Source organism: Papio anubis, chromosome 6, assembly GCF_008728515.1.
Source record: "Papio anubis isolate 15944 chromosome 6, Panubis1.0, whole genome shotgun sequence".
NCBI lineage: Eukaryota > Metazoa > Chordata > Mammalia > Primates > Cercopithecidae > Papio > Papio anubis.
The window spans coordinates 3,944,184-3,961,043 of record NC_044981.1 but is presented as its reverse complement, the minus strand read 5'-3'; the positions used below and the strand labels follow the sequence as shown (position 1 = coordinate 3,961,043).

Here is a 16,860-nt window from a genome sequence, read left to right as displayed (position 1 = left end):
GACCTCTTTCTTTGTGATCAAGAAAGGCGGGAAAACAGTTGCAGGACTGCTACATTGGTGAGTGTAACTAATCCAATAAGCAGAGGTCCATGGGTGGTTACGCACCCTGGAAAGGAATAAGCATTAGGACCGTAGAGGATGCTCTAGGACTCATGCGCATCAGAAAATGACTAGGGGTGCTGGCATCCCTATGTTCTTTTATCGGATGGGAAACATTCCCCCACAAGGTAAAATGCCCCTAAGATGTATTCTGGAGAATTCGGCCCAGTCAGAGTGTATGCACCTTTTTCCCTGTCAGACTTGAAGCAAATTAAAATAGACGTAGGTAAATTCTCAGATAACCTTGATGGCTATATTGATGTTTTACAAGGGTTAGGACAATCCTTTGATCTGACATGGAGAAATACAATGTTACTGCTAGATCAGACACTAACCGCATATGAGAGAAGTGCCGCCATAACTGCAGCCTGAGAGTTTGCCAATCTCTAGTATCTAAGTCAGGTCAATGATAGGATGACAAGAGAGGAAAGAGAACAATTCCCCACAGGCCAGCAGGCAGTTCCCAGTGTAAACCCTCATTGGGACGCAGAATCAGAACATGGAGATTGGTGCCACAGACATTTGCTAATTTGTGTGCTAGAAGGACTAAGGAAAACTAGGAAGAAGCCTATGAATTATTCAGTGATGTCCAGTATAACACAGGGAAAGGAAGAAAATCCTACTGCCTTTCTGGAGAGACTAAGGGAGGCACTGACGAAGCACACCTCTCTGTCACCTGACTCTACTGAAGGCCAGCTAATCTTTTTTTTAGATTTGTAGAATAAAAATATTTATTCACATAATTTTAAATTAAAGTTGAGGCTAATAAATCTTTCGTGGTAATGATTTAAGTGCAAGTGATGCTTGGCTTTCTTTAACATTCATTTCTTTTCTTCTGAGTGAAGGCATATCAGTTATTCTTGAACAAGTCAATACAGCTTTGCAAAAAGAAGACATTGTTCTGTGGGGAAAAGAGTCAAGGCAGACCAACGAATTATTAAAACTTGCCATATACCTGTAATGACGCAAGTCCACCAACATAGCTTTTCACAGGAGATTTAAAGTCAGCCAGAGCAAGCTGGCCCTTCTCTTCATTAAATCCCAGACGAACTGCAACATACCACTCATCCCAATTTCATGCGGGAGAGCTCCTCTCCCTCTGTGGGTAAGGCCACCAGCCAAAGAGCTGACATTCGCTCCAGCACCTCTGCCCTCACCTGCTTGCTCCTAAATGTGATCCTGCTTACTGTAACTTCTTAGACGCTATGTCAGTGCATTGTTTTATGAAGGTGAGGGCCTTGGAAAGATTGCATAAAAGTTGCTAGAAATTAGGACTGGGAGCCGTGGCTCACACCTGTAATCCCAGCACTTTGGGAGGCCAAGGCAGGTGGATCGCCTGAGGTCAGGAGTTCAAGTCCAGCCTGGCCAAAATGGTGAAACCCTGTCTCCTGGCATGTTTTATTTCCAGTTCAGATGTTTCAATTAGATTCTTTCTAAATGCTGCCACTCCTTTCCGTTTGAAATTTATCAGTTCTTCTTTTGGAGATTTGGAAGGTTGTTCAAATTTCTGGCAGCACTCCTGCTGGTGTGCCTCAGCCAGCTTGATGTCTTTGCTCTTTAACCGGACCTTATCCAGAGATTCGTTTGAGTTATCATAGTCAATGAGGGCTTTGGTGCGTCTGTATAAGAGATCCTTAGCAACTTCGATGTTGAGCGTGTAGTATCAGAGGAGCTCTGTTAGCTTCAAATCTTCATCTGATGAAACTCAACCCTCTACTCTCCTAAGTTTCTCAAATAGCTCAGCAACCTTCAATAGGTACTTTTTGATGACTGTGGGCTCTTCTAAAGCCAGGTTATGTAAGCAGGCTGCAGTGTGAATATAGTCATCGGTAACATTTTTATGAGATCTGGTCATTTTGTCAGCTTTCACACAAGAATCTTTGATGCTATTGTAATAGTTAATAAGGAAGTTCTTCTCTTGCTCAAAGAAGTCATCTACCTCCTTAACTCCAGTAAAAAGGACTTCAGCACTTTTCACCACACTTTTGAAGAAGCCTCCAAACATCCCTTTAGTATTTTTTCACCTAACACTTAGATCCTGATCATATTCTAGGAAAACATGAAAGTGGCGATCTTTACTGAGAACAGGGTGAGATGAAAGCCATTGAAGAAAGACTTCATGGGAGGACACAGTCTTCTTAAAAACATCGAGATACTCAGCTTCCAGTTCTTGTATCATCTTGGCAAATTCTTCTTTGGTCATAGACCCTTCACCTTCTCCCAGTTTCTGCATCTTCTCTTGAGGACCATCAAAGTCGGGCTTCGTAGGAACAGTTGGAATCTGAAGCAGAGGCAGGAGCTCAAGAGCCTCTTGTCTCAGCAGTGATGTTTTCTAGTTGGTGCCTTATTCTACTCTTGCTGGTTCACAGGAGACAACCACTCCACACCTGTGGGGCTACTTAAACGTCAACTCCTGTTTTTTCTTAACCTTCCTTATTTCTTCTGGCCGTTCAGAATGAGGTATCTTCCTGAGAGTTGCGTGTTCACTTTGATGGCAATCATTTGTTCAGTTTATCCATTACAGACAATCATTCCGAGCACAACAGTGTTTATACTGCTTCAATGTTGGCCTAAAACTAGTATAACGAATGCTAGGCACCAACGATTAGCCGTCAAGATTATAAAGTCTCCAGTATTCCAAAGGAATTTTTTCCTAATCCTAAAGGATAATCAAGGACTCTAATTTTGAATGAACAGAACATTTCTAAATATAAGCTTTGATATTAATTTTGTTTTATGATTAAGAAATCATCATTTGGACAGGTTCTTCAGTCTGCCTGGCAGGACAAAATGCATGGAAATCTCCTTTAAAATCAGTTAAGACTCTGTTCCTGCAGCCAAGAATTAACAATCAAGGGCTGAAAACTGCCTCCTTGAGCACTTTTTTTGTTTTTGGCAGACAGAGTCTTGCTCTGTCACCCAGGCTGGAGTGGAAGGCCAACTAATCTTAAAGGATAGGTTTATCACTCAGCAAGCTGTAGACATTAGAAAAAAACTTCAAAAGTCCGCTTTAGGCCAGGAACAAAATTTAGAAACCCTGTTGAACTTGGCAACCTCAGTTTTTTTATGACAGAGATCAGGAGGAGCAGGTGGAATAGGACAAACGACATAAGAAAAAGGTCACTGTGTTAGTCATGGCCCTCAGGCAAGTGGACATTGGAGGCTCTGGAACACGGACAGTCTGGGCAAATCGAATGCCCAGTAGGGCTTGCTTCCAGTGCGGTCTACAAGGACACTTTAAAAAAGATTGTCCGAATAGAAATAAGCCGCCCCCTTGTCCATGTCCCTTATGTCAAGGGAATCACTGGAAGGCCCACTGCCCCAGGGGACAAAGGTCCTCTGAGTCAGAAACCACTAACCAGATGATCCAGCAGCAGGACTGAGGGTGCCTGGGGCAAGCACCAGCCCATGCCATCACCCTCACAGAGCCCCGGGTATGCTTGACCATTGAGGGCCAGGAGGTTAACTGTCTCCTGGACACTGGTGTGGCCTTCTCCATCTTACCCTCCTGTCCTGGACAACTGTCCTCCAGATCTGTCACTATCCGAGGGGTCCTAGGACAGCCAGTCACTAAATACTTCTCCCAGTCACTAAGTTGTAACGGGGGAACTTTACTCTTTTCACATGCTTTTCTAATTATGCCTGAAAGCCCCACTTGCTTGTTAGGGAGAGAGAGTCTAGCAAAAGCAGGGGCCATTATACACCTGAACATAGGAGAAGGGGAAACCAAGCCCCAGTACTCAGCAGGAGAAATAGAATGGGGAACCTTATGAGGACATAGTTTCCTCCCCTCAGGATGGCTAGCCACTGAAGAAGGAAAAATATTTTTGCCTGAAGCTAACCAATGGAAATTACTTAAAACCCTTCACCAGACCTTTCACTTAGGCATTGATAGCACCCATCAGATGGCCAAATTATTATTTACTGGACCAGGCCTTTTCAAAACTATCAAGCAGATAGTCAGGGCCTGTGAAATGTGCCAAAGAAATAATCCCCTGCACTGCAGGCCATACATTTCAATCCCTGTATCTTTAACCTCCTTGTTAAGTTTGTCTCTTCCAGAATCGAAGCTGTAAAACTACAAATGGTTCTTCAAATGGAGCCCCAGATGCAGTCCATGACTAAGATCTACTGTGGACCCCTGGACTGGCCTGCTAGCCCATGCTCTGATGTTGATGACATCGAAGGCACTCCTCCTGAGGAAATCTCAACTGCATGACTCAATTCACCAGGAAGCAATTAGAGTGGTCGTCGGCCAACCTCACCAACAGCACTTGGGTTTTCCTGTTGAGAGGGGGGACTAAGAGACAGGACTAGCTGGATTTCCTAGGCCGACTAAGAATCCCTAAACCTAGCTGGGAAGGTGACCACATCCACTTTTAAACATAGGGCTTGCAACTTAGCTCATACCCGACCAGTCAGGTAGTAAAGAGAGCTCACTAAAATGCTAATTAGGCTATAACAGGAGGTAAAAAAGAGCCCATCATCTATCGCCTGAGAGCACAGGGGAAGGGACAATGATTCGGATATAAACCTAGGCAATGGCTACCCCCTTTGGATCTCCTCCCTTTGTGTGGGAGCTCTGTTTTCACTCTATTAAATCTTGCAAAAAAAAAAAAAAAAAGTGCCAAAACAATTCAATAGGGAAAGGAAAATCTTTTCTTTCTCTTTTTCTTTTCTTTTTTTTTTTTTTTTTTTTTTTTTTGTGAGATGAAGTCTTGCTCTGTCACCTAGGCTGGAGTGCAGTGGCATGATCTCGGCTCACTGCAAGCTCCGCCTCCCAGGTTCATGCCATTCTCCTGCCTCAGCCTCCTGAGTAGCTGGGACTACAGGCACCTGCCACCACGCCCGGCTAATTTTTTGTATTTTTAGTAGAGACGGGATTTCTCCGTGTTAGCCAGGAGGGTCTCAATCTCCTGACCTTGTGATCCGCCTGCATTGGCCTCCCAAAGTGCTGGGATTACAGGTGTGAGCCACCGCACCCGGCCAGGAAAATCTTTTCAATACATGCCAATGGATCAACTAGATAGCCAAACAGAAAACAGAAATTAACATCAAACCAATGAATATCAAAACCTATATAAAAATAAAGTAAAATGGCCTACCAACCTAAATTTAAAGCTTAAAACTACAAAACTTCAATAAGGAAATATAGGAGCAAATCTTGGCAACCTTGGACTTGTCAAAGGATTCTTAGAACATAAAATGCAAAAACTGTAAAAGAAAAAAAATTGATGAATTGAGAATGTAAAACCTTTGTTCTTCTGTATTATCATGAAATAATGAAAGGTAAGCCACCATCTGGGATAAAATATTTGCAATGCTTGTATCAAAGAATTTTATATTGAAAATATGAAAAAAGCTCTCACAACTTCATAAGGCAAAGAAAATTTAAAGTAAGCAGAAGATGTGAACCAGTCACATCACAGAAAACGTTTGAGACATCTTTTCTAGTAGGGGCATGGAATGATGCTCCCCAAGATCAGAACACACAGGCGGCCCTTCCATTGAAATCAGCAGGGATATGTGAAAGTCAGCAGGGGTAGGAAGTGTCAGCAAATATTTGCTAAGACTTGCCTCTAAATTCCAGAGGGATAACACATGACCAGCCCAATCACCTCCATTCATACATAAAATCCAGTGACAAGTCCCCAGAATGAGGTTCCACACCATATGCCGGGTCTTTTTCTCTAAACCTGTCTCGGTTCCCTTGTACCCAGGCACCCAAGCATTGTTTTCCTGCCTTTCCATGTAGGTTGGCTTGCGGCTACTGCTGCAGGATTTCTGGCCCCGCTTCTAGGGGGAACACTCTTTTTATCGGGATCTAGTCTTTCAGAGTCCTTCTTTCTCCTTCTGTATTTTATTTTCTCAAACACTTGTGATGCTATATTTGACGTCCCAGGACATCAGGACTCTGTTTCTAGGGTTTTTTTTCCTGGATCATTCTTCCCATTTGTGTGGGACCCCTTTATTCTCATTAATGGCCTTGAGGGTAGAAAAGCATTTTTCCAGGCTTACTTTTCCCTGCAGGTGGTCAGGCCAGCTGTGATTACTAGTGAAATGCTAAAAATATCAGACTCTACACATCACAGAAGAATGATTTCCTGCTGACTTGGAAGGGCTCAATGGTTCTCACCGCTGGCTGTGCATTATCATCTCACCTGGGGAGCACTCTGAAAACAGCAAGGCGTGGCCACCGACCCTGAGATGATGGTTCAGTTGGTCTGGATGGGCCAGCAGGCATGGGTGACGCTCATATGCAGCCAGAGTTCAGAGCCACTGGAAGGTTGGCAATGAATGGCTTCCTCTGACAAAGACCCTTTGCTTGGGTAAATTCTAGTCAGGCTTCGCAACCTTCTCCTAGGCCCATGTTCACTGCCTTGTTAAATCCAGTTTTAGCAAATAACACTGCCAAGACAGTTTAGCAAGAATCCCTCACCCTCAGTACCCAATCACCCTCAATATTTGATCAAAATTCTTCAGTCCCCATCCTTGGTGTCTGATCACCCTGGTCTGCCTTCAGCAGGAATTCTGTGAGGCTGATTCAGCCAGAATTTCCCCCAGCCTTGATGTCTCCTCTTAGCAATTTTTCATCCACCAATCTCCTGCTCCTTGGCTATACATTCCCCCTAATCCCTGGTGTGTTCGAAATGGAGCAAAGTTTTATACCTGGTATCTCTCTTCCCCTGTTGCAATAGTTTTTAATAAAGTTGCCTTCACAACTGTAACTTCTGTCCAGCCCTGGTTTTCTGTGACACCTCCGAGACCTTCCTGCACACTTCCTCAGTCGGATCTGAGATATCTCATTACAAAGCATTATCCTGAGGCTGCTAGTTACTCTCCGCCTCCCCACTGTGCCCAGGGGACTGCTGCTGCCTCCAGGTGGACAATGCGGGTCATGGAGGAGGGAGGTGTCACAACAGAGTCCTTTCTTTCTTTACAAATGCACACTTCTCAATCATCAGTCTATATGATTAATTTCCGTAGTGAGCTCATTCTTCTTAAACTATGCAAAAAACTGTACTTAAGTCCCTTTGGAATTCCACAAATGCTGAATGTATGGAATGTGTAAGGGTTCTCCTGAGAGACAAAACCAGTAGAATATACTTATCTATCTATATCTAAATGGAGAGAGAAAAACAGGGAGAAAGGAAAAGATTTTAAGGAATCGGCTCATGCAATTGAGGCCCGACAAGTCTTGACATTTTTAGGACTGGTCAACAGCCTGGAAATTGGAACAGGGGTCAATGCTGCAGTCCTGAGTGCAAAGGCCCTCTGGAGGCAGAATTCCTTCCCCTTCAGGGGACCTCAGCCTTTTCTCTTATAGCCTTTAATTGATTGAATGAGGCCCATCCACATTATGGAAGGTAATCTGCTTTTTTCAAAGTCTGTTGATTTAAATGTTTATCTCATCTGAAAAAGTTTTTACAGCAACATATTGGTTTGTTTGTTTGTTTGTTTGTTTGTTTTTGAGATGAAGTTTCACTCTTGCTGCGCAGGCTGGAGTGCAATGGTGTGATCTCGGCTCACCGCAACCTCCGCCTCCTGGGTTCAAGTGATTCTTCTGCCTCAGCCTCCCGAGTAGCTGGGATTATAGGCATGTGCCACCACGCCCCGCTAATTTTGTATTTTTAGTAAAGATGGGGGTTTCTCCATGTTGGCCAGGCTGGTCTCGAACTCCTGACCTCAGATGATCTGCCCACCTCGGCCTCCCAAAGTGCTGAGATTATAGGCGTGAGCCACTGTGCCAGACCTACAGCAACATCTTTACTGGTGTTTGACCAAACAGCTGGATACTGTGGCCTAGCCAAGCTGACACATAAATTAAACCATCACATGGAATGTCCATCAGTGCAAGTTTAGCCTGTAGATACACCCAAGAACCTTGATGGGCGTATCAATGTTGGTGAATCAGAGTAGACCAGGAACCCAACATGCTCAAGGGTGGCTCTAGTCCTTGCTCTGCCACTCCTACATGTGCGCCCCTGAGAAAGCATCTGTTTCTCCTGGACTCAGTTTCTTTTTCATTTCACAAGGACCACGTGGCTGTGCCAAGAGTTCTTCCAGCTCTTGGAGCATATGCGTCCTGTCTCAGTTGAAGGAGCCAGTAACAAAAGAGAGGGAAAAGAGATGTGAGAGCCTTTCGTTCGGCCACATAGAGTCAGTTATATTTTTAATTTATCTTATGATATTAGTTTAGAAAACATTAAATGTGGCCGGGTGCAGTGGCTCACGCCTGTAATCCCAACATTTTGGGAGGCCGAGGCAGGCGGATCACGAGGTCAGGAGTTTGAGACCAGCCTGGCCAACATGGTGAAACCCTGTCTCTACCAAAACAGAAATTAGTCAGGTGTGGTCCCAGCTACTCGGGAGTCTGAGGCAGAAGAATCGCTTAAACCTGGGAGGAGAAAGTTGCAATGAGCTGAGATCACGCCACTGCACTCCAGCCTGGGCAACAGAGCAAGACCCAGACTCTGTCTCAAAAAAAAAAAAAAAAAAAAATTAGCCAGGTGTGGTGGCGCATGCCTATAATCCCAGGTACTCGGGAGGCTAAGGCAGGAAAATAGCTTGAACCTGAGAAGCAAAGGTTGCAGTGAGCCGAGATCATGCCACTACACTCCAGCCCAGGTGACAGAACAAGATTCCATCTCAAAAAAAAAAAAAAAAAAAAAGGAAAAGAAAAATGGCCAGGCATGGTGGCTCAGGCATGGTGGCTCATGCCAGTAATCCCAATACTTTGTGAGGCTGAGGCTGGAGGATCTCCTGAGGTCAGGAGTTCGAGACCAGCCTGACCAACATGGCAAAACCCCGTCTCTAACTAAAAATACAAAAATTAGCTGGGTGTGGTGGTGTACGCCTGTAACCCCAGCTACTCGGGAGGCCAAGGAGGAGAATCGCTTGAACCTGGGAGCCAGAGTTTGCAGTGAGCCAAGATTGTGCCATTGCACTCCAGCCTGGGTGACAAGAGCGAGACTCCATCTCAAATAAAAAAAAAAGGAAACATTAAACGTTTTTCTTAAATGCTTACACAGCCCACAAGTGGAGTAGCAAATCAACGCAGACACTATAACATGGTAAGTACAATATACAGGAGGAGTGGCCCCAAGTCAGGATAAATTGCAAATGTCTGTGGCAGAGAGGTGGGCAAAGTAAAACCCATTGACTACTAGCTCCTGTCTTCAGTTGCTACCACACTGATGCAACAAAACATTATGGAATCTAAACTAAAATTCTCATATGGCACAAACAGCCCTCTTCTGTTCAAGTACTGCTTTTGTCACACTTACCAAGAGAAAAAAAAAAATTAAGCCCTAGAGTTCATATAAATATGGCATACTGAGCCAGTAAATACAGTTTACAAGTAATTATAATTTACATGCAGTATCCAGTAGGGATTTACAGTATTATAGAGCTGGGGCTTGGAATCCTGCCAGCTTCACCAACAGGGATAAGACACCACCATCTGCAGCTCTAGACTTAGAAAATCTGTTTACCAGCATGGTCCCGGGACTCCTGGCTTTTGTGCCTGCTGATTTGTTTACATAGCATAGCACTGAAGGAACTTTGTCAAAATCAACAGGCCTCATGTATGGTCTGCCTGTTTTGTGGCCCTAAAACTGCTATTGCCATGTGAGAGAGAGGCCTTATCCTCTCTGTGCTAGTGGGGATTAACAGCATAAACTGAGCAAATGTTGGCCAGGGCAGGTTCAAGGTTAGGACCTACAGTTGGCTCAATCTAACATGTGAAAATACTGTACAATGCATTCAAATAGTACTTCATACTTGTCAAAACTCAATTTCACAGTCATTGCTCTATCAGTGTCACAACTCTGATACAACACGAGGTATTAGTAGCACCATTTTACAGGTGGTCAAGGACATGAATCAGTAGTGTTCAGTAGTTCTTAGATAAAAACAAAGCTATTCTTCTATTAAATTGACATAATAATTGCACATATTTATGGGCTACAGTGTGATGTTTTGATGCATGTTTACAATGTGTAATGATCAAGTCAAGGTAATGAGCATATCATCACCTCAAATAATTTTCATTTCTTTGTGTTGGGAACAGTCAAGATATCCTCTTCTAGCTATTTGAAAATAAACAACAAAAAAAATGATTGTTGGCTATAACCACCCTACAGTGTTATAGAACACCAGAACTTATTCCTCCTGTCTAGCTGTACTTTTGTATCTGGTAACCAACCTCTGGCTATCCACCCCTCGCCGTTACCCTTCTCAACCTCTGGCAACCACTATTCAACTCTCTACTTCTGTGAGATCAGCGATTTTAGCTTCCACGTATGAATGAGAGCAGGCAGTATTCTTCCCCACTTCTTCTCACTGCCCCCACTACCCTTCCCAGCCTCTAGAAGCCAGTCTTCTACTCTCTACCTCCGTGAATACAATTGTTTTAATTTTTAGCGTCCACAAATGAGTGAGAACAGTGTGAAGTTTGTCCTTCCGTGCCTTGTTTATTTCACTTAATATAATGTCCTCTAGACTCATCCATGTTGCCTCGTATGACAGGATTTCATTCCTTTTTATGCTAAAAAGTATTCTTTTGTGTATATACACCACATTTTTAATTCATTCATCTGTTGATGGAAAGCTAGGTTGATTTCATGTCTTGGCTGTTGTGAATAGTGCTGCAATGCACATGGGAGGGCAGACAGCTCTTTGACATACTGATTCACTTTCCTTTGGGTTCATACCTAGTAGTGGGATTGCTGGGTCATATGGTAGTTCTAGTTTTAAGGACAAAGCTATTATTGATGATTCTTAATAATAGTCAGGCTTGCTTTGGCTAAAGAATGAATTCTCTCAAGGGTGTCAGTTAAGTCACAAAGAATTAAGAATGATAAAGTTATCAAATGATGATATTTACCATGTTACCAGGTAAGAGGGGAAGAATCATTAATGCCAGGAGGCATCCTCAGAACTAGAACAATTAATTCAGCAGATCCTTCAGGAATCTGGAGTCATAGCAACCACGACAAGGTTCATGATTGATTGATTGCAAAATGGGCCTAATCCTCCAACCTTTCCTGTACCCAAGCCCCCTGCAACACGACTTTGCAGCTCCTTCCACTGAGGCGAAGCCTGTTTCTCCCCTCTTGAATCCCTGCCCAATACTGTTTTCCCACTTCCACTTTGATACAACGCCACTCCCAGGAAACCTTTTGCATTCTTATTTCTGTCTCAGCACTTCAGACTCCAACTTGTAACACTAGGAATACAAAAATAAATAAGATAGGCTGACAGTCCCTGCTTTTAAGGAAAGCAAATAAATGTTTGTAGAATAAAATGTTTAAAAAAAAAAGAGTATCATTTCCTGTGTTCTGATACTCTAGTTATATTTTCAGAAACCAAACTAAACTTTCTATGGTTGTGAAACTTGGATTTTTAAAAATAGGCCTTGGGTTATTCTGTCTTCACATTGCTATAAAGAACTACCTGAGACTGGGTAATTTATGAAGAAAAGAGGTTTCATTGAATCATAGATCCACAGGTTTAACAGGAAGCATGACTGGGAGGCCTCAGGAAACTTACAATCAGGGCAGAAAGCAAAGGTGAAGCCAGGCACGTCTTACCGTGATGGAGCAGGAGAGAGTGAGCGAGCGAGCGGGGAGGTGCCACACTTTAAAACCAACAGATCTCCTGAGAACTCACTCACTATCACGAGAACAGCACGCAGGAAATCTGTCCCCATGACCCAGTTGCCTCCCACCAAGCCCCTCCTCCAACATGTGGGGATTACAGTTCAAAATGGGATTTGGGTGGGGACAGAGCCAAATCACATCAGGCTTCCAAAGCAAGGTCAAATAATCTTCACTTGAGTAATCAGATATCATCACTTAATATAACCTTTACCTACTTCTGGACAAAAATGTAGTGTCTTTGCATTGTCCAGAAAATACCATGGTCACTGACCACCTTCTTTTATAATACATCTTTGCCTTCTTCGGCTACGAATATTTAAATCAAATTGGCAAATTATGCCACCGAGGACACTGAAAAAAATGTAGACAGGGACTCTATTTCACCAGGGCAATGATCCCAGGGGAAGCTTCCAGTTCAGGCAAATTCATGAGCTGGGACTGTCTCCCGGTTATGTTACCTTCAAATCAGAACTGATCCTGTCTTTGTAGCAACATATACATTTATCCTGTCAACCTGGCATAATTGCTTGAATGCCTACTATGTAAAAAGTGTAGGCATCATTGCATTGTACAGCAATACGTGCAGCAATATGAAAGAAACAAATATAGACCAGGCATGGTGGCTCACGCCTGTAATCCCAGCACTTTTCAGAGGCCAAGTGGGCATATCAGCTAAGGTCAGGAGTTTGAGACTAGCCTGGCCAACATGGCGAAACCCCATTTCTACCAAAAATACCAAACAAAATTAGCCCGGTGTGGTGGCACCCGCCTGTAATCCCAGCTACTCAGAAGGCTAAGGCAGGAGAATCACTGGAACCCGGGAGGCAGAGGTTACGGTGAGCTGAGATAGCACCACTGCACTCCAGCTTGGGTGACAGTGTGAGACTCAGTCTCAAAAAAAAAGAAAAGAAAAGAAACAAATATAGAAACACCATCTATCTGGCATAAGAAGGCAAAGAAGTACACCAAAAAAGATAATTTGTCAAGGAACCGAAGCTTATGACTTTGAGCACCAGAATCCAACCAACTCCACATCCCCACTGTTACCACCTGGGCCACCATCCCTTGCCTGTAGATCTGTAAAATCTCCCAACCACTCTCCTCCACCTACGCAATCCTGGGAGGCCAGAGAGGATTTGAGTCAGATCATGCCAGTCCTCTTGTTAAGACTGTCCAATGGTGCTCCAGTTCTCTCCACGTAAAATCTGGCAGGCCAGGGATAAAGCCAAAGCTCCACTACATCCTGCTATGGTATCCTAGCCCCTGGTCATGCCAACAGTGGGCATGAAAAACCAAGTTGCTTCACAACTTATGCAGCCAAAAAGCCCCACAGCTCACTGGTTGGGTTTCTCTCCAAGTTTCCCACTCTGTTCTTGCTAGATTTCTGCTCACTATTCTAGACTGCAATGGGCCATAGGACCCACACTCCTGCTCCCATCTCCATGAGTTTACTCCCAGTAAGGGCTCCTCTAGCAGCTTGGGGGTGGGTAAAAATGGGGCCTATGTGCTTTTATATAGAGCAGTGCTTATCATTTTTTAGCTAAGGCATGTAGAGATTTTGTGATCACCCTGTGTGTCCCTAAATATATCCACGTAAAGCAGAAATCAGAGTCTACCTGACAACTATGGTGGACATTGGAGGCTCTTTCGTGTTTCTCGTCAGCAAGTGACATTTCTTCCACCCGTCAGTTACATTGTTGGTGATTTTTCTTTTCCACAGGGGCATTCTGTTCGGCTTTGGGGTCAGATTAATCTCTTTTGGCAATTCATGTCTTGCTAAGATTCTTTCCAAGCCAGAGAGCTCAGGATTCTCACCTGGTAATAGAATAAGCATTAATACATTCAATGTTCCTCTCCATCTTTGCATAGCAAGAGTTAACAAGGCAGATTTGAAAACATATATATGCAGCTTGATAATCCCTATTTAGCTTTGTCATTCCTTTATTCCAACAATATTACTGGGCACCATTTAGATCTTAGCCTGGTCCTAGACATCTAGCAGATACATTGTAAGTAAATAAAAGAATGAACAAGGCCAGGCATGGTGGCTCACGCCTGTAATCCTAGCATTTGGGAGGCTGAGGCGGGCGGATCATGAGGTCAGGAGATCGAGACCATCCTGGTTAACACGGTGAAACCCCGTCTCTACTAAAAATATAAAAAATTAGCCGGGCATGGTGGCGGGCGCCTGTAGTCCCAGCTATTCGGGAGGCTGAGGCAGGAGAATGGTGTGAACCCGGGAGGCGGAGCTTGCAGTGAGCTGAGATCCGGCCACTGCACTCCAGCCTGGGTGACAGAGCGAGACTCCGTCTCAAAAAAAATGAAAAAATAAAAAAGAATGAACAAGCAAGCAAACAAGCAGGCAGGCTGGGACCACACAAATAGAGTTGGTTATGTGTGCATTCTCAAACTAAGGGCAAGTTACATACAATTATTATTATTATTGTGATTCTTATTTTCCCTTTAATTGCATACTTAATTGGAGATGCACATTTTGAAGCTTCCCGGAAGAAATAGGGTGAATGTTAACATTATTGTCAGGCCACGTAACTTGGGGCCCCCTTTTATTGGTGATTTTGCCTGAGCAACGGTTACAACATGGATGGAACTGAAAACAACAGCATGCTCTGTCAGTTAGAATGTGGGAGTGTAACTTACTGTTCTTTTTGATTCCACAAAATTCATTCCTGGCCAGAAATGAACTGTTTTTTCTTGCTCTGTTATAAGTGTGTCTATTTTCAGCTATGTCAGTGGGAAATGCCTGCCTTCTTTTGGGTGTTCCAATAACTGAGACTTGAGGTTTGGATTGTTGCAGCCTGCTGTAGGAACTCTGGATGGCCAGTGGCACAGTTACAGCGCATGGTAGAGCCGCTTGGAGATGAAGTCAATACCAGAGGGGCTTAGATCCTGTGTTATCAGAAATGGAATAGCATCCCTCCCTGGTCAGCCAGCACCTCCGTGAGAGCTCCAGGATGGAGTGCAGTGGTGCAATCATACCTCATTCCAGCCTCGACCTCCTGCGCTCAAGCGATCCTCTGACCTCAGCCTCCTCAGCAGCTAGGACTACAGGCATGCACCACCACACCTGGCTAATTTTTGTTATTATTTGCAGAGATGGGGGTCTCATTTTGTTGCCTAGGTTCATCTCATTCCCAGCTTCAAGTGATCCTCCTGCCTCAGCCTCCCAAAGTTAACTTTATATTTAAAATACAAAAGAAAAACCTGGGTTTTGTTTTTTGTTTTTTGGTTTTTTTTAAATTACAGGTGTTTAGTTCTTTTTCTTTCTTCCTTCACGTAATCATTTCTGGGTAACCAATATAGAGTAATATAGGCAAAGCATCCTTCAGGTGAAGAGGAGATTGACAGGAAAAGGAACAAAACCTATTTTTAAGGTCAAAAGAAATTTCTTCTGGAAGGAAGGCCTTCGACCCAGCAGCAGCAAGACAGCAGTCTCCATGTTTAAATTCTTGGTCTGGTGGATGAAAGTCAGAGAAAGAGGGCCATGTCTGCAGGATGCATATGCAAGGAAATCACTATATGTTTGGAAACGGCATCTTGGCAATGGAGCAAACTTTTAGTGATGAATTCAAGACCTCAAAGGCCAATGTGTTCCCAATGACTGACTGGACTCAGCCTGAGGCCAGGTCCCTGAAGGCACAAACTCAGGACTCTGAGGGGTCATTTCTTACCCCTTAATGCCGTTCACCTCAGCCGCATGATCCTCCTTAAACTGGCTTCCAACCATAGCAAAGAATCACTGCACCCAAATACCCCTGAAACAAAGGTACCCCGCTGCTGCTTGGCAGTGGCACATGGCAGGAATTACCAGCTGCTAAACGTGTATGGACGTCTATCGCCGTCTACATTGGGAGGCTACAGAGACAAAATCTAAATCTACATAGAATGGGAATGTCTCTAGAAAATCAAAACCCATTTCTCCAACTTCACATAAATAATTACTGCATTTTTCAATGTTAATGTTGCATTTTAATTACAAAAGTAAAAGGTTTCCATTGGAATAATTAAAATGAAACAACTCAGCAAAGTCTACATAGTGAAAAGGGAAAGTTGTGCTTCGTTTTCCTTCTCCAAGCTCTGTCCTTTCTCTGGAGGTAGCCACTGTCCCGAATTTCCTAAGTCTCCTTCAAAACTCTCTTCTATGCATTTATAGACACATATATATATGTACAAATGTAGAGTTTTCTTTTGGCATACATGGATCCATACTGTGTATCTTCCTTTGCAGCTTATTACAACTCTAGAATATGTACTGGAGATATGTTAATGTCAACCTTCTTTTTAACAGTATTCCACTGTATGGATATATGCCTTCATTTAATTATTCAGCTACTGGATGTCATAGGTTGTTTAAATTTTTAACTATTATAGACAATGTTTCAGTGCACGGCCATGTTTATCTATTTTTGTGCTCAGGTACAAGTTATTTCTGTAGGATAATAACTAGAAGCGGAATTGCTAAGTTGAAGGACATGTACATGTAACAGGATGTGAAAATATACCTTTTTCTGTTGGGTCTGTTTTCTCCAAGGCCCCAAAGTCTGAGAAAACTCGAGTAGGTGCCAGACACCTATTCATGCACAAGACATCCATCCATATGTGAAAAAACGGAGCATTCATTCAGGATTCCTTGAGGCACTTGAGGATTTCTTTAGGCACAGAGTTGGGGCAGTGCTGTGTACTATGTCATTCCCCTTCCCGCTCTTGGCTTTAAGGGGACTTTAGAGAAGTACCTGGGGAATGGGACTATGTCTCCTAACACTGGTGCGTCAGTCTCCTAGGGCTGTCCTAACAGTACCACAAAGGGGGTCACTTAAAACAACAAATTCATTGTTTCACAATTCAGGAGGCTGGAAGTCAGAAATCAAGGTGGCAGCGAGGCCATGCTGAAGCCTTGAGGGGTGCATCTGTCTTTGTCTCTTCCTAGTTTCTGGAGTCTGCCTGCAATCCTTGGTATTCCTGGACTGTGGATGTATCGCTCCCATCTCTGTCTCTACTGTCACAAGAGATGTCTCTTTCTTCTTATAAGCACACCAGTGTCTCTTTCTTCTTATAAGGACACCAGTCATACTGGATGAAG

The 16,860-nt window shown here is 43.6% G+C and overlaps 1 protein-coding gene and 1 pseudogene across 3 annotated transcripts in view; both read right to left on the bottom strand.

The window, feature by feature from the left end:
• Window positions 1–16,860, bottom strand: part of C6H6orf201 (chromosome 6 C6orf201 homolog) — a 50,869-nt gene that overhangs the window by 27,539 nt on the left and 6,470 nt on the right. For all 3 annotated transcript variants that reach the window (XR_645643.3, XM_017957536.3, XM_003896988.3), the window contains exon 2: window positions 13,379–13,577. Coding sequence is in view for 2 of the 3 variants with exons in the window: in XM_017957536.3 (XP_017813025.1) it covers window positions 13,379–13,577 (199 nt within the window). In the remaining variant the exon portion in view is untranslated. The remainder of the gene's footprint in view (window positions 1–13,378; window positions 13,578–16,860) is intronic.
• Window positions 852–3,462, bottom strand: LOC110743026 (annotated as a pseudogene).